The sequence below is a fragment of the Leuciscus leuciscus genome (genome assembly GCF_965113295.1).
Source record: "Leuciscus leuciscus genome assembly, chromosome: 1".
NCBI lineage: Eukaryota > Metazoa > Chordata > Actinopteri > Cypriniformes > Leuciscidae > Leuciscus > Leuciscus leuciscus.
Genome location: NC_138725.1, coordinates 13,195,047 through 13,213,444, shown reverse-complemented (window position 1 = coordinate 13,213,444; position 18,398 = coordinate 13,195,047). Strand labels below are relative to the sequence as shown.

The 18,398-nt window shown below is 37.7% G+C and overlaps 3 protein-coding genes and 1 long non-coding RNA gene across 5 annotated transcripts in view; 2 read left to right on the top strand and 2 right to left on the bottom strand.

Moving 5' to 3' along the window:
• LOC309498573 (uncharacterized protein) overlaps nt 1-18,398 on the top strand; it is a 42,675-nt gene that overhangs the window by 2,709 nt on the left and 21,568 nt on the right. Inside the window, exons 4-9 of one of the 2 annotated variants that reach the window (XM_082169357.1) lie at nt 493-615; nt 884-1,195; nt 4,312-4,623; nt 4,748-5,059; nt 5,209-5,520; nt 5,956-6,346. In XM_082169357.1, the coding sequence (XP_082025483.1) occupies nt 493-615; nt 884-1,195; nt 4,312-4,623; nt 4,748-5,059; nt 5,209-5,520; nt 5,956-6,062 (1,478 nt within the window). In that variant the 3' untranslated portion in view covers nt 6,063-6,346. Of the gene's footprint in view, nt 1-492; nt 616-883; nt 1,196-4,311; nt 4,624-4,747; nt 5,060-5,208; nt 5,521-5,955; nt 6,347-18,398 lie in introns of those variants that run through there. The other variant, XM_082169356.1, reaches the window with a different exon arrangement.
• Nucleotides 1-18,398, bottom strand: part of LOC309500022 (GTPase IMAP family member 8-like) — a 127,974-nt gene that overhangs the window by 90,730 nt on the left and 18,846 nt on the right. The window lies entirely within an intron of this gene.
• LOC309503857 lies at nt 7,559-9,456 on the top strand. The gene is made up of 2 exons (XR_014207898.1): nt 7,559-8,309; nt 8,373-9,456. It is a non-coding gene; the product is annotated as an uncharacterized lncRNA (long non-coding RNA).
• LOC309508452 (trypsin I-P1-like) lies at nt 11,433-13,369 on the bottom strand (the record flags this gene model as incomplete). Its single annotated transcript, XM_082183092.1, has 3 exons — nt 11,433-11,909; nt 12,838-12,977; nt 13,099-13,369. 3 exons carry the CDS (start codon nt 13,367-13,369, stop codon nt 11,433-11,435), a joined length of 888 nt encoding a protein of 295 aa, XP_082039218.1.

Sequence of the window (18,398 nt, the reverse complement as noted above, 5' to 3'; positions counted from 1 at the left end):
TCTAATAGCCGTTTAAAAGTCGTGACTACAGATTGACCATGTCCTGAAATGACACTGATATATTGTAGATATCATAGCTGGTCTATCGGGTCTATTGCTTGCTGGATAGTCAGTGTTTGGTTGTTTCACATCAAACTGCTGTAATACAGATTATATTTACAGGGAAAAAAAAGAAAAGAAATCTGTACGACCACCAAAATAATAACTAATCATATTTGAATTAGTGTCATTATAACGATTAATACATTATAAATGAAAATAATAAACTTTGAAGTTTCATGAAACCCTGCTGTTTTAGCTCAAGTATTTTGAAAAATGAATGAACCATTTGAAGGCACTCCGCTTCGGGTCGGGCGGTTCTTTGCCTCCACATCCTACATTAAAAACATTTAATGCAAAGCTAGCTATGGATTATCCATTACTTATTTAACTCATATACATGTACGGTCAGAATTTCAGGACAAATTTACACTAGTGACTGTCTCTCTCTAGCGGTTCCTGAGCCAGGCATGCCTTCAGGAGCTTTAGCCACACTGATTTGTTTCTGTGTGCTGCTCGTTGTGGCTGTAATCGCTGGTGTATGGTACTATCGCCGCAAGTACTCCAGACTAAAGCGTAAGTATTACAGAGTCAAGTTTCATACATGATCTACTTAAGTACTTTAAAGGTTTAAAGGAGATCATTTAGCACCATAAGAGTGAGAAACTGTTACTGTGTGCTATTCTGAGAGATTCAAACTGGGCAATTACAAGCTATTAAACTACAAATTACTTGAGGTTTATTAGTCAACCTTAAATTTGTGTCTTTTTACTGATTTTACTGGCAGTTGTATCAGTTTAATTTCTGAGAAATAAGCTTTTTATTCTCTGGGTGCAATGAACAGATGAAATGAAGACAAAAGAAGTGACAGAGGGAGATTCTGTCACTCTACACACTGGCATAACCGAACTACAGAAATATGATAAAATACTCTGGAGGTTTGGACCTCTAGGCTCTACCATCGCTCAAATTTCTGTAAGGACCAACGAGACCTCACCTGGTGATGACGAGAGATTCAGAGAGCGACTGCATCTGAACAGTGAGAATGGAGATCTCACCATCAGAGACGTCAAAATCACACAGTCAGGAGATTATCAGCTGAAGCTCTTCAGCACCAGAGAGAACAAATCCAAAAGATTCAGGGTAATGCTCTATGGTGAGTAGCTCAATCTTTCAATGGAAACAATATCATAAGTGATGCTACTCTAGCTTTCTTGCTTTTAGTGCAGGTTATTAGGGGCCAAGATTTATTTTTAATGTCAGGATTCTGTGTTCGCAGCTCATTTTTACTAATGTGATTTCTAGGAGAAACAGGATGTTTAACTCTTTCTCTGCCTGCGTGTTGTTATACAATCTAAAAAATGCTGGGTTGTTTCAATCCAACTTTGGGTTTGTCCTAGGGCTGGGGGATTTAACGCGTTAATCTTTGCGATTAATTTGAGATGTTTAACGCATTAGAAAAAAAATAACGCAATTAATGCAGCACTTTTTTCCTCCCTCGTTTTAATGATTTCCTGTTGCGGCTGCTATTGAAAAGGCCGAAAATATCCAAAAATGCCGTCCCGCCCCTCCGTGTTCGGCGATCAGGTTTCATTCTCGTGCAGCTTTCATGAGCGGGTCTTTTCCGCTCTGTGTGTGTGTGTGCGGCTGTGTGTGCGGCTGTGCGCGCTGCGTGTTCTGCTCTGTCGTTAACGGCCCAAACGCTCCAATCATGTAGCTTACCGATCACGCACTGGAAAAGCAAAGTCCGCTCAAATAACGCGAAATTTCTCAGTAGTAGACTTCTGTTTGCAATAGCCCTACTGAGCTGGTATAGTCATGCTGGGCAACAATGGAAAAAGTACCTGCTCTGATCACATGCTCTGGTAATAATAGCTTTGTAGAACTATTTTTTATTTTGATAATTAGCAGAAAAAAAAACTGTTAAATTGATGATGTTGATTGATTATTGAAAAAGATTAATATATTGATATATTGATTTTTAATATTTTTTTAATATAGGGCTATTTTCTGTTCCTTTTTTCCCTGTGTTGTTTAATTTAATTAGGTGATTCTAAGTTTAAATATTGATGATTACAAGCTTGGGGTAAATGCAATTAATTGCAATTACAGCAAATTGTGCAATTAATTAGTTATTTTTTTTAATCGATTCCCAGCCCTAGTTTGTCCATATTTGAGCCAAAATTGGGTTAAAACAACCCAGCATTTTTTAGAGTGTAGAGAGATATTTTGTTGTATTAATATCTGAACTTAAAGAATTAATATCTGAACTTAAAGAATAAAGAACTCTCTGTGATGGTACCGGTACTGTGATGGATTTACCGATCGTAGGCTTCTGGTAGGGACTCGTAGGAGCGAGTGAAAGTAGGAGGGAGTTGAGCATGTGATAGATCTGTAAGCAAGCATCAATGCTTTGAACTTGATGTGAGCCGCGAGTGGTAGCCAGTGCAGAGAGATGAACAGAAGAGTGACGTGGGCCCTTTTGAGCTCGTTGAAGACAAGACGAGCTGCAGAATTCTGGATCATTTGTAGGGGTTTAGTTGCACATGATGGAAGTCCAGCCAGAAGAGCATTGCAGTAATCAAGCCTAAAAATGACCTATGCTGACGATACTCAGCTTTATATTTCTTCAAAACCTAACGAAACTTACCAATTCACAAAATTAACGGAATGCATAGCTGATATAAAAAACTGGTTGACTAGTAATTTCCTACTTCTTAAATTAATAATTAGAGATTCTAATTATTGGACAAAAAACGTCCTCACGTAATAATCTAGAATACTGTCTAACACTTGATGGCTGCTCTGTTAAGTCTTCGTCATCGGTTAGGAACCTGGGTGTGCTCTTTGATACCAATCTTTCATTTGAAAGTCACGTGTCTAGTATCTGTAAAACCGCATTTTTCCATCTTAAAAATATATCTAAATTACGCCATAAGCTCTCAGTGACAAATGCGGAACAATTAGTTCATGCGTTCATGACATCAAGGCTAGATTATTGTAATGCTCTACTGGGTGGTTGCCCTGCACGCTTAATAAACAAACTACAGCTAGTTCAAAATGCAGAAGCTCGAGTTCTTACCAGAACCAGGAAGCATGACCATATTAGCCCGGTTCTGTCAACACTGCATTGGCTCCCTATTAAACATCGTATACATTTTAAATATTGCTGATTACTTACAAAGCACTGAATGGTTTAGCTCCGCAGTACTTGAGCGAGCTCTTAGCGCATTATAGTCCTTCACGTCTATTGCGATCTCAAAATTCCGGCCAGTTAATAATACCTAGAATATCAAAATCAACTGCTGGCGGTAGATCCTTTTCCTATTTAGCACCAAAACTTTGGAACAGCCCCTAATTTAATAACAAATGATCATTTCGACGGAAGTGAATCAATCAAAACTAACTTTAGCTGGAAAATAACATTATTCAAGAACCGCTATAAAGCCAAAACAATCTCTGTCACCTTAAATTATATGTTTATCTCTGTAAAGCTGCTTTGAAACAATCTACATTGTTAAAAGCGCTATATAAATGAGGATGACTTGACGAGACTTGTTGTCTTGTTGCATGCTCAGTTAGAAAAGGCCTGATCTTCCTGATGTTGTGCTTCCTGGGGTTAAGCATCCTGATATCTTCACGGGTGTTGGGTCGTCTCTTCATGGGTGTTGGGTAGTATCTTCACGGGTGTTGGGTTGTCTCTTCACGGGTGTTGGGTCGTCTCTTCATGGGTGTTGGGTAGTATCTTCACGGGTGTTGGGTCGTCTCTTCATGGGTGTTGGGTAGTATCTTCACGGGTGTTGGGTTGTCTCTTCACGGGTGTTGGGTCGTCTCTTCATGGGTGTTGGGTAGTATCTTCACGGGTGTTGGGTCGTGTCTTCATGGGTGTTGGGTAGTATCTTCACGGGTGTTGGGTTGTCTCTTCACAGGTGTTGGGTCGTCTCTTCATGGGTGTTGGGTAGTATCTTCACGGGTGTTGGGTTGTCTCTTCACGGGTGTTGGGTCGTCCCTTCACAGCACTAAGTAGGGAAGCGTAGTGCCATAAATCAGTGGTTCCCAACCATATTTCTGGAGCCCTCAACACTGCACATTTTGTTTCAATCAAACACACCTGATTCAGCTCATCAGCTCAATAGTAGAGAATCCAAAACCTGAAATGCGTGTGTCAGACAACAACATGCAGTGCTGGATCTTGGTAAAGCTCATCAATTATTAACTTAGTTTCATTTGTTCTCATGTTCACTTTTCTTCATGTTTTGGTTGCTCATGCAGTGGACTCACTACGATTCTCAGAGGGAGAAAACGTCACTCTAGACACTGGTGTTAGTGAACTACAGAAGGATGATCAGGTGCTCTGGGGGTTTGGATCTGAAGACACCATTATAGCTAAAAGAGATGGATACACCAATCAGCTCTCATATAATGATGTTGATGATGGGAGATTCAGAGACAGACTGGATATGGATGATCAGACTGGATCTCTCAGGATCAAAAACACCAAAAGCACAGACTCTGGAGTTTATCACCTACAAATCAGCAGCAGAAATAATGTCTGGTATAAGAAGTTTAGAGTTAAAGTATGGCGTGAGTAGCTTTTAATTCAATGATGATGTTAATACCCCTTATATTCAGTATTCAGTGAACCTGCATGCTCTTATGATCATATTTTTCTATATTTTTCTGTTGCATGTTTTGGCGTGACATGAAGTGGATACACTAAAAGTGACAGCGGGAGAATCTGTCACTTTAAACACTGATATCCGTGAACTAGAAGAAGACAGTAAGATACTGTGGACACATGGAGATAATGAAACCTGCATTGCTGAAATCAACAGAGCCACCAGTAAGATCTCAGTGTATCATGGCAATGATTTGAGATTCAAAGACAGACTTAAGCTGGATCCTCAGACCGGATCTCTGACCATCTGGAACATCAGCATCGCACATTCTGATGTTTATAAACTCCAGATCAGCAGCCGCACAGAGGAAAAATGCAAGAGAATCGCGATTATTGTAGATGGTGAGTATCTCATGTTTTTTAACATAATAATAATTTGTTTTGTAGAACTACAAAACTACAATTTATAGATGCTCTGAAATGATTATCTACATGTGTTTCACTTAATCTTATGAGCACATTTCTCTTCTATATGGTGCTGTGAAATGAAGATATCAAAGTGCCAGTGATGGAGGGAGATTGTGCCAAACTAAACACTGATGTTCGTGAACTACAGAGAGATGCTCTGATACTGTGGATGTTTGGCCCCGAAGACAATCTTATAGCTAAAGCTGATATGGAGAACAATAAAATGTCAACATATGATGGTGTTAATGGCAGATTCAGAGACAGACTGAAGCTGGACCGTCAGACTGGATCTCTCACCATCACAAACACCAGAAACACTGACTGTGGACTTTATAAACTCAAGATCATTAGCAGCAGAGAGACCAGATACAAGCGATTCAAAGTTACTGTTCGAGGTGAGTAGCACAAGTTATTGATTATTATAAAGATCTTATTTAGATCAGATCTCTGTGAAGATGCGGCTAAAGGCACACAGCTTTCCTGGTGTTAAATATAAAATATGCAAGTATTAAACTGCTAGTAATGTTTAGTAAAAATTATAAAATAAAAAATGATCCAGTTTAAAGTTAGAAGTCCTACATCCATGCCCCAATATAAAAAAGAGAACATAAACAGCCTATATATATATATATATATATATATATATATATATATATATATATATATATATATATATATAAAATAAAAAAAAACTTATATTTGACTTAAATGTGTCTTTGATAAGATAAAAGTTCCTGATTTTTACACTCTTTAGATCAGTGTATTGCAGATTTATAGAAACAGTCATTACTGTCTTTTCACCATATGTGATTCTTTCTGTTTTCTTACAGGGAACAGAGGGAGAGAGATAAACAGAGAAGATGCTGAGGGATCCCATCAGAGAGAAAACTCAGAGGAGATACCCTTGTTTCCAACAACACTAGGCAGTAGTGTTTGACATTTTAATCTTATCCCCATTCAAAACAGACACTAAATGTTTGGTGCTGTTGAGCTGTGAAATTTCGATTTGTAGTTATTACATCAGTATTCCTAACCTGATGAATGTGAAGACTTGAAAAGCAGGTTAATTTGCAAGTTTAACTAGTGGCGGCTGGTGCTAAGACTGTTTGGCGGCGGCGTAACAAACAAAAAAGCACACCGTCAGCAGCGAAGGACTGAATGTAATTGTTAAATAGCCAGTTGACAGGTGATATAACCGTCCTTAGCTAAATAAAAAAACAATTGCAATTCGACTGTTAAAGTGTGTAATAAGGTTCCACTAAATGTATCATTTATTATTGTTTTGTGTGTGTGTAGCTCAGGGAGGACGGCATCCTAGCGCCCTCTATTGGCAGCCATCATTGTGTTTAACCTTGAGGTCAGAACATGTTTATGTGTCTCTCAAGGCAAACTGTGTGTCTGGTACTTCAACACTCTCCTCAAGGTGATAGGCTGGATTTTACAGTATTTTCATGACACTTTTATTGCCAAACATATCTACACAGGGTGCGAAATACGGGGGAGCTTGGCTCCCCTTAAAGGAGAAGTTCACTTTCAAAAAAACTTTTGCTGATAATTTACTCACCCCCATGTCATCCAAGATGTCCATGTCTTTCTTTCTTCAGTCGCAAAGAAATTAAGGTTTTTGATGAAAACATTCCAGGATTTCCCCCCATGTAATGGATTCTATTGGGACCCAAACGGTAGAAGGTCCAAATGACAGTTTAAGTGCAGCTTCAAAGGGCTTTAAACGATACCAGACGATGAATAAGGGTCTTATCTAGCGAAACGATCGGTCATTTCCAAAATAAATAAAAAAGTTTAAGTTTTATAAGCACAAACGCTCGCCTTGCTCTGTTCTGTGATGCGCGTTGAAGACGTCACGTAATACGCAATTACGTTGAAAAGGTCACGCTTGACGTGTTTACAAATGTGCGGAAGGAGGACCATATACACATTTTCAAATGTATTTGTGTCAGTTTATCGTTTAAAATGCCCATTTCGTGTGCGTATCCTGGGTGTTTTAATATTAAAAAGCCAAAAAGAACATTTTCTTCAGGACAGAAATTTTTCAAGCGTGACCTTTTCAACGTAATTGCGTATTACGTGACGTCACGAACGCGCATCACAGAACAGAGCAAGGCGAACATTTGTGCTTATAAAACTTAAACTTTTTTATTTATTTTGGAAATGACTGATCGTTTCGCTAGATAAGACCCTTATTCATCGTCTGGTATCGTTTAAAGCCCTTTGAAGCTGCACTTAAACTGTCATTTGGACCTTCTACCGTTTGGGTCCCAATAGAATCCATTACATGGGGGGAAATCCTGGAATGTTTTCATCAAAAACCTTAATTTCTTTGCGACTGAAGAAAGAAAGACATGGACATCTTGGATGACATGGGGGTGAGTAAAGTATCAGCAAAAGTTTTTTTGAAAGTGAACTTCTCCTTTAATGAGACATGGGCTCCCCTGAAAATGTAATTTGTGAAATTTTGGGGGATCTCAAAAAATATTGACAATGTTATTTTGACGTGTAATTTTAGTTTTGTGTAATGTGATCATCGTGGATTATTATGTGTAAAATAGCAAAAATATAATTCATTCATGCCGGCGATTTAAACCTAATTCACCTCAATAAAGATAACTATACATGCTATCCTTGTCATGGGAATCAAGGTGTGGTGGCGCTGCGGTGCACATTACACTCATGTTTAGTACATGTTAACTCAAAGATTCGTAGAAAAAATATAAAAGTTGGAGGCCATTGATCTACACACGAGGCCTTGAAATCCATTCTGCAGTTTGTGGTCGATTCTGTGTTAAAGGGATAGTTCACTTTGAAATTAAATTTTGGTATGTTTTAGCTTACCTCAAGGGCATCCAAGATGTAGGTGTCTTTTTTTCCGCAGTAGATTCAATTTTGATATTTTTAGGTCAAACCGTTCTTGTCTGTCAGTCATATAATGCAGGTCGATGGTCACTGTCTCAAAGAGCATGCACAGAGTCCAAATTAAAACAATTCCCCATCGTCCAAATTAAACAATTCCCCATCGTAAGTACACATTGATGGCCTAAGACACGAAACGAGCGGTTTGTGTGAGAAAACGAACAGTATTTATATTGTTTTTACCTCTTGAACACAGCCACGTCCAAGTGATCTGAGGGCGCGGGCGCATCCTGCTGTGTGACGTGTGCGCAGACTGGTGCATAGATATATACACTAGATGTCGCCTTGGCTACGGTTTCTTTCCAATGAACTGCAGTAGCCAAGGCGACATCTAGTGTAGTGTAGACTCTCGATGTCTTAGGCCTAACTGAATGGAGGAATTATGGTATTCTGGTATGGTATGATGTTCATGTGAATTTAAAGACAGACTAGTTATAATTATTTGTGTGTGGCTGTTTGCCCTATCAATTTGTGTTGATAAAGTATAATAGGGTAAATCCTCTATAATGATTTATCCTATTCCTATATAGTGCTTGCATACACTTTAGCTGTTATGTATCTCTGTAAGTCATTGTAAGTCCTCTTTTGACTCAAGTGCATGAGCACCCCATGGTGAAAAAAACAAAAAAGCAAGTGGGCTCCCCCAAAGGACACGGTATAGTTTGATTTACCCTACAACAGTAAATCTCTTCCATGTCAATCTCCTACGCTGTTGATGTAGTAAACCGTGCAGCGCTTCCGGGTTCTACGTCAGAACGCAGCCCCACTATTGGCCGATGCTGGTCACATGTTCACCACCGTCTACTGTCCGTTAGAAAAATCCTCCAGGTCCTGCACATTTGTTGGTTTTCCAGCATATTTTGCATTTTTGAACCCTTTCCAAAAGTAACTGTATGATGAGATCTATCTATTCACACCCGTGGACAACTGAGGGACTCAGACACAACTATTACAAAGTGTGAAAACATTCACTGATGCTCAAGAAGGAAACATGATGCATTAAGAACCAAGGTGTGTCAAAGTTTTAAAACAAAGATAAGGGTAAATTGTACTTATTTTGTCTTCAGGGAGACATGGAAGTATATTCGTCAGATTCTGAAGGACAGTATTAATTGGATAAATATGGTATGCCCCTGATGGTCCTATTAGAGTGTGTGTCTGATTGGGATGTAGCACAGTAATCACTGTCCTGTCCTTGCAGTGCCCTTTACAAGTATAGTCATTCTTGAATTTGGTTTTAATTAGTGTACAGTTTCATTTTTATTCATTTCGTTTTGTTTAAAGTGTCTCATGTTTTCGCTAAATATTTAAAACCTTTTTCTCAATGTAATTGATCAGTTGAATGTGCAGTTCTGTTGAAAATATATGAGGTCCTGGAAAATAAAATTGAGTTTTGTTGATGCGTGGCTGTGTTTGTGGCTTTATTGACAGCTAGCTTTGAAAAGCTAATATGACGCATTTTTATGTTGAAGGCCAGTAGCATTTAAAATTCTAATAAAAGGTGTCAGAAGGTGTAACTCGCAATTCTGAGGAACAAAAGTCATTATTTTTTCCCTTAAAATTGGACTTTATAACTCACAATTGCAACTTTAAATGACACAATTCTTATAAAAAGTCAGTAATGATGTAAACTTCAAAATTGTGAGATAAATTTAATTTTTTAATTTTTTATTCAGTGGCGGAAACAAGCTTCAATAACAAACGCTCTATTAACGTTACTAGAAGAACGTTTGTTCATAACTTTGAGAGAAACTTGACAGAACATAGCTGAAGTTATGAGAACGTTCCCTGTTAGCAGGGTTTACATGTGCTCTGCTGTTAGCATGCGCTTGAGTTATCTTCTCTTCCGCCCTTCTTCGGCTTTATGTGATGCTCTTCGTTACTTTCCGTGAACCGTTTCTGACTTCACAGTGTGACTACAACATGGTAATTGATTAAAGATAATTACATTTTCAACAACCAGTTTCCCTAATCACATTGCAGAGCTCCAGACCCTATATCGGTTATGCATATTGTTTATCAGACATATATGTAACCCAGGTCACTAAAGAAATCATGTTGATGTAAGAAAAATGTGATCCTAAAAAGAAGAGAAGAAAAAATAGAAACGAACAACCTAACAGTTGTATCAGAGAAATAACAGAGATTTTAAAATAAAAGTGTGGATTGAATGTCATCAGTCAATGATTACGGGTGAAGGTTAGCGCGAATGCTACGGGGGAAATACAGGCCTAAAGTTGGAGTTTTGCCTTTCTGAAAACTTCATAATTGAAAAAAATCAAAATTCTCTTGGTAAGTGAAGTTAATAAATTCTCTATTACGGAGGTTAGTTTTTTTGTGTGTAAATGTTTGATAAATGGTGTTCAAATATTATATGCTTATGTGTTATATGCAGTTGTATGTAAAAGACGCATAGAGTTCATCTTATGTTTTAAAATGGGAAGTATATTGCATGAATGTGTTAAATAACTAATGTTTCAGAGTTAAAAGTTACTTTGAGCAGTTAACTGATGTTATTTTAATGGTTTTGGTCGTGTATTCGAGCGATGAGTTACGGGCAGCGATACGGGCAGAAGCGCGTCGTTTGAAATATGCTCTTTGCACATCTATGCAAATTCAATGTGCTAAAGTTAGATGAAAATGAAGTCAAACATGCTGAATGTTGTTTATATGAAGATTAACTGTAAGGTTGGGTCTTGCTTTTTTTTCCTCTTTTAATTTTTTTACCCTTCTTTTCTATTTTTCATCATTTCCTGAGTCGGACGCTGCACGTTTCCTGGAAACTGGGCGATTTCTGAAGGTTATGTACGTGTACTTCTCCCTGCGTCACATCAGAAAAACTATTGCGAGCAGGAACTGGCGAGCCATGCCCATATAAGGACCGAGCTTTGTGGATCAAGGAATGAACGGAGTGGAAGGATTGTGCATGTTTTTCCTCACTTTCTGCAGTGTTGTCACCATTTCCTTCTCCCCTTGTTGTTGACACCGTCTCTTGAGCGAGTCGAATCTTCTGGTCACTGGTCCAAATCTAGAAACGGTGCGGTCCCGTCACGCTCATTTCCGTATTTCACTGTTTGAGAGTGAGGGTTGCACTCGCAACGTGCGTTATGTATAACCATAACAATAATGCAAAAAAATTATTACAATAAAATAAAATAAAAAGTCGAATCTCAGAGGGTAGAAGCATGTTGAACTTCATTACTGTATGCTCTTATAATGTCAATAAGAGAGTTTTCAAGAATAGTAATTTTTTTTAAAAGATAAAGAATAAATTATAAAAATAACAATACAACTGCTCTTTTCTCATATTTATGAGAGCATGTACAGCACAAATGTCCACTTCATCAAAGAGTCCTGAGAATTACTGTTCATACAATATTTAGGAAGCGAGATCGATGGAGAAGGTGAAAGGAATGATGGAGAATGTGAGAGAAAGGGAAAATAAGAGGAGGTTGAGTATGCTTCTGAAGTTGGAGTTGCATGCTGGCTTTTCATTGGATGCTGGTTTTTCAGTGGATGTCGGCTTTTCATTGGATGCTGGTTTTTCAGTGGATGTTGGTTTTTCAGTGGATGTCGGCTTTTCATTGGATGCTGGTTTTTCAGTGGATGCTGGTTTTTCAGTGGATGTTGGTTTTTCAGTGGATGTCGGCTTTTCAGTGGATGTCGGCTTTTCAACCTTGCATTCGACAAATCCAGGTGGGTTGCTGCTCATGTAAGACTTGATCCAGTCCTGGTACTGAGAAACTCGGGTGTACAGACCAGGATATTCGGAGTTACATTCACTACCATAACTCACAATGCCGGACTCAATCCACAGGTAGCCACACCTACTGACCATTGGACCTCCAGAGTCTTCCTGTATTGACAAACATTCAGCATTTATATCTCTGACAATATATAGTGAACAACTGTTACAGACACAAGTATGCAATAGTGTAGCCTGCTTACAGAGAGGCCTTAAAACTTCTAGATCTGCTTATTTTTCAACCCTATTAGAAGAAAATAAACACAACCCTAGGTATTTATTTCAAAAAATAAAGCTTCAAGCCCAGAAGTTTCCAAGCAGCACATCAGTAATGACTTTATGAACTTCTTCACTTATAAGATTGATAATATCAGGGAGAAAATTAGAACTATGCAACCGTCTACTACAGTATCGCATCAGACGTTGTAGTCTCCCTGAGGAAAATTTTCATAAATTCATTACTAGGAGAGGAAGAATTATCTAAACTCGTTAAATCATCTAAACCAACAACATGTATGTTAGACCGTATACCGACTAAGCTCCTGAAAGAGATGCTTCCAGAGGTCATAGATCCTCTTCTGAACCCCCTGGGTCGGCGGTCATGCTTTTTTTCTTATCAGTGCAAAAGAGACTCAAAATACTCTGTTGATTCTGATCTTACATATAAGTGTTATACATCATTCAAAACTGTTAAATGTCTTCTTTTATTTTGTGTACGCTCATAATAAAAACTAAATGTTTTTTTTTCATAAAATAAAGAAAATAAACATGATGCATATTTTTCTCAATGTGAAATGATCTGTACCTCAGTGAAAGCTTGTCACACAGACTTTAGACATATGTCTTTACAAAGCTTGCGGAGTCTCTATTTTTAAATGATGAAGTAGTAGTTTACGAATTCATGATCAGTGGAGTGAACTGGGCTTAATTAAGCAACTAGGTTAACAGGTAAAGTTTGCAGATGACCAAAAACTGGTGAGTAGTGTTTTGTAAATTGCATTGGATTAAAAAAGGTTGAAATGAATGACTGGTATCTTACCGGACATATACTTCCCGCTCCGTGATTTAACAATCCAGCACAAATCGTATTGCTTGTGATAAATGGTCCATAAATATTATAACAGTCACTGTCGTTCACAAGTGAGATCATCTCCTCCTGCACTATATCAGAAATCTGGACTGTGACACAGATCAGAGGACACATTTAATGGCTTTTAAAAACCAATTCTAGGTAAATTGTTGAGGTTTACAGTATTGTTTGTTTTCAGTTAACTGGCAAGCTTCACATTTGTTCACTCACCACTGCCCCATAAACTGCCCCATCCAGTGCCCCATCCAGTGCCCCATCCAGTGACCCAGCTCTCTGTACCTATAGAAAATACACTATCAGCTGCCGCCAGACAGACAGGCTTAATGTAATCAGAGAAAGTCACAGAAGAGGAGAGCTGGACCAGTGCTATGTTGTTGTCAACTGTGGAAAAGTTATAGTTGGGATGTCTGATGATTCGACTCGCTGTCCTGGATGTCTCATAAGGGTTTGAGCCGGACTGGCTCAGACGCCCGAAGTGCATCTCAATTTGAGATTCACTCAGTCTGTAAATAGATAAAGAATGCTTTAATACCAATATTAACAATTTACAAGTGTATCTAAAGTGTTAAACATCATACTCTATGAAGCAACGAGCTGCAGATAAAACCCAGTCTTTGGTGATTAGAGTCCCGCCGCATTTACGGGTAAAGCCGATGATATTAATGCTGACTTGCCAAGGCCAAGCCCTCGCCGTCACATTCTCTCCTCCAACAACCATGTTATTGAGTGGGGCTCTTCCACATACTGTAGAAAGAGAGCACGAAATGAGATTTCCTTGTTAAAATGTGTCACAGACATAGAAGACACATTCTGTGAGTTTTATGGTCATTATTACAACTTACCATCTAACTGGCAGAGGGAACCTGTGTGGGTAGACAAAGACAAAGTAAGTAGAGAACCATTGGACAGAGCTGATAAACTGGTTTGTGTAGCCCACAATATCTGTTTCTGTTAACCCTCTGGGTCTGAGGGGTTTTTGGGGTCCTTGAGATGTTCTGACATGCCCTGACATTTGAGCTTTTTTCAGTTGCTTATAAACATATTAATGGCAAAGGTATAATTACACTCTATTTAGCACAAACAGGACTATCATAATATGTGAGCAACATGTATGTACATGTTTGTATTTTTGAGAGAATAATGTTTATGCATGGTTATTGAAAAAAACAAAAAATGAAAGTTTCTGAAATAAGGCCACAAAACACATACTAAATATGTGTCAATAAGACTTCTGAATAATGCATTTTGTCGCCTAGAGTTTTTTCTTCAAAATGATGTGAAAATCATCCTGCCTAATCATTCACATAAAACAATGTTTGTTTTATATATATATATATATATATATATATATATATATATATATATATATATATATATATATATACTGTATATATATATATAAAATAGATTCACAGTTGGGAACACAGTTGTTGTTTTTTTTCCACAAATTGTGCTTGCAAGTTGTATAATATCCAAGGTAAACATTTCTAGTAATTGTGCAGTTAATTGTTCTCATACTGTATTTTCAGAAAGTTTTGGAATATATTCTCTACCCAAATGTGTCACAATAAATAAATAAATAAATAAATAAAATAAAACACAATAAAAATAATTTAAAGAGAAGGCTTATATTGACCTTTTAAGATTTTGTATATATATATATATATATATATATATATATATATATATATATATATGTGTGTGTGACCTGATCCAGCAAAATTAGTCACAGTGACCCAAACTTCAAAATTTAGATTTTGGTATTAATGGAAAGAGGATACCATAAGCTTTCAACTGATGTCCTAGTCAAAGTCATACCTTGAATGGTTGTAAAGATATACACATTTGAATTATGGTCGTCTGCCCTATTTTTCCAATTGAAAACCTGAGAAAATCGCTTTTAAAGTTTTTTGCCTGTTTTTTGTTGATATCTTTCAAAATCCATTGCATTTAAAGGGATGAACTATTTATTGTACAGCTTAATTTGACCAAAGACATTAATATATGCTATTATGCCAGGCTGAAGCTCAAATTATTTTAAATTTTTTATTTGAATAAATAATTTAAAAGGCACTTTTACAAACATTTACTAAAATCAGAAAGATTGAACAGAGGTGCTACAGTTCTGCTTGAGAGGGTGTGTGTGTGTGTGTGTGTGTGTGTGTGTGTGTGTGTGTGTGTGTGTGTGTGTGTGTGTGTGTGTGTGTGTGTGTGTGTGTGTGTGTGTGTGTGTGTGTGTCTGTGTCTGTGTGTGTGAGAGAGAGAGAGAGAGAAAGTGAGAGAGGCAGAGAGACAAGGAAACAGAGAACAAATAATGTTAAGCAATCATATCTTTGTGTAGGCTAGTTGACAATAACAGTGTAACATATTCATAACGGAGATACCAACAGTTAAATATTGGGTTAAAATAAATCAAACACATTGTAATGGATTCTCCTTGCAGATAAATACACTCACATAATAATTGCACTCACTCACATCCATACACGATAAATACCACAGGGCTGTCACTTTCGCTGTAGCTGTCATCAGAGGATAACACCAGATCCAAAAAAAATCACTGACTAGCCTTAGCCACTCTTGATGACCAGCAGCAGAGCTTAGGTTAGAAGCCTCCAGTGAGTTCAACGCTTTTGGCGACTTTGCTCTCTTTTGACAGCGACATTTCTCAAATTAATAATATTTAATCTTTCTGCTAGCTTGTTTACACATAGCTCTACGAGTCTGACAGGAGGATGGCTGGACCAATCGCGTGCCGGTCAGTCGAAACGGGGCTACCCATTGACAAATGATCAGCGTTTGTGAACATTTCTAAGCTTTATGATTGGTTCTATACAACGTGTAACACCATATTTGGAAAGCAGAGACGTTTGAGGGGATTCCCGGGAAATGCTCAGAGGTGAGGAGGAGTTGAGAAAAGCAATATTCATTTCCAGCGAATTTAGTAAAACTTTGTAAACTTTAATAGTCATTTAAATACCTTTTCTCAATTATCTGGACTACGAAACTTTAGGAGATTATTTTTGAATGTCTGTTCTTTGAAATTTAGCAACAATAATAATTTTAAAAAAAAATCTATTATTTAATTGTTTTTCCACATAAACGGCCCATATCTTAAAATGGAACGTTGCGACTTCCAACTCATTTCGCCACATCGGGTCACATATATATTTGCTATTTTATTAATTGTATAAAAGGTTATACAATTACAACAACAATTAAAATGTTAACAATATTTCCAGTGTAATCTAAAACCAAAGTATACATTTTATCATATTTATTTCAAAGTTAAGGATTCATTAGTTTGAATATAGCCTACATTGGAACAAACACTATAATAACATCTTAGTTGATGACTTTATTTTTGGCAAAACATAATATATATATAGGCCTATATATATAACATATGAGCAGAAATTGGCAACATTATAAGCTTATTTGATGTTGCAGTATTTTACAGTAAAGAAATTGTAATCTATCCAATTATTGTAGTCGATTTTTACTCATCTCAGTATATCAATAGAGTTTGGTAAAAGCTGTTCATTCATTCACACACAAAAACGCGATTCATATTTAAACAGTCTTTTTGCGTGTACAGACACTATTGCAATTAGAACAAAGCAAATATAGAACTGACCTATTCCTCAGCCGGATCCGTTTGCTCCTCGAAATGAAACTTCCAGCACTTCTGAGGTAAATTTTCCAGGATTATTATTAAGATAGTATTATTCTTCACAGCGTCATAAAGTACATGAGTCTGAAAGTGAACTCGCGGTGTGTGTTATCCAGCTGATGTGGGCGTTTCACAGGTTAGATAATTTGCGTTTGAATAGCGCGTGCTCTCCGTGGGCGAGGTCACATTAAAACTTAATGAGCTGAGATGAGAACGACTGACATCTCTCTCTTTTCATACGTATTACATAAACTGTGAATATTTGTTTTTAATTAAAATGACTTAATTTAAAAGAAGAGAATTCAAGCTTCATGCCTGTGTGTCTGTATGCCTGTTTGACTGAGTATTCGCTGAGTTATTGTTAATTTTCGGACGCGTTTCAGAATGGAATTCACTGACAGAGATAAGGCAGAACTCGCATCATGTTTATTTTTCTTTATTTGGCAAAAAGCACAACACTTTGTTTTTATTTTGAGTATACAAAAAAAAAAATACACACTTAACAGGATCGATTGATGTATGAAACTTGTATGTAAGATCAAAATCAACAGAGTATTTTGAGTCTCTTTTGCACTGATAAGAATAAAGCGAGCAGATCATGCCGGCGTGATTGCCGACCTAAGGGGGTTAAGGAAACAATGGGATCCAAAAGCAAATGCAATCAATGAGAGTATTAAAAGTACAAAATAAACTGAGACGGTCAGATGTTGCAGACTGCTGGCGGTAGCTGACGGGCTTTGGCAGCGAGGAATGGACTGCAGTGGGCAAGTGGCTCAAACTGCTGATCGGTAATTCCAGCAGGTGATCCAACATGAACCAGAGACAAAACTGGAACAGGAACTACACACACGACAGCAAGAGCAAATGGCAGACATGGTCCAAACAACGACCTGGCAAAGACTGACGGCAACACAAGGGTAGATATAGCGAGAGATAATGAGTGTCAGGTGAGGTTGGCCTGATTAACTCATTGTAAGACTTGTTTTTCTGCTAAGAAAAAAGCTGAGATCAAACACCCTGCAATAAAACAACAAAACTCACTAACCTGGAGAGAAGATCTCATTGAAAGAGTGTAGGACACCACCTTGCCCAAACTTCTCTGATTGATTTTCTATGCATCCCCCCTCTCCCTACTCCCTTCCCCCATATTCAAGTCACAGAAAGTTTTCTAAGAATGTCTATATCCTACATAGCAAACAATGTAGGCCTGAATGTGTCCTCAAGCTGGCACTGCTAGCCTCCTGTTGGTAATGGCATTTCTCCTGTCAGCCAGAGCTGGGCCATATGTGGCAATGATGGCACAACATGGATCATGGCAAACAACATGAGGGCTGATTGTTGGTGTCACAATTATGGTGATCAGTGTTTGCTTTAGTTGGGCTCTTGACCCTTGACTTTTTAACATACATTTTTATTTTGCTGCTTTAACTGTGTGTTTCTGATGCACATTTATTATGGCAAAAAAATGCAAGGGAAAATTTCATCAGATGATGTTGGTCACATATTGGTGATGATATCGTCATCATGTAGTGGCATGATTCACTGATATTAAAGACACATCTTTGAGTAGACTAGCAATTCATTTCACATGACTTTAGTAGCTTGTTTTGTGACGTTCAGAGTTGATCTGATTTTGTTTCTTTTTGGGGTTTTTTGTCACCATTGTTGAGATTCATTAACCTTCCCAGTCCACAGAGTACTGGAATCTGTGCACACTCTGTCCAGAATACATCTAACCGAATAGACAGGTACCCAATCTGCAAGTGGCGGCGGTGGGGGAACCGGGCCGCAGTGAGTCAATGAGAGATTATTAAAAGTACTCTAATTATGATCACAC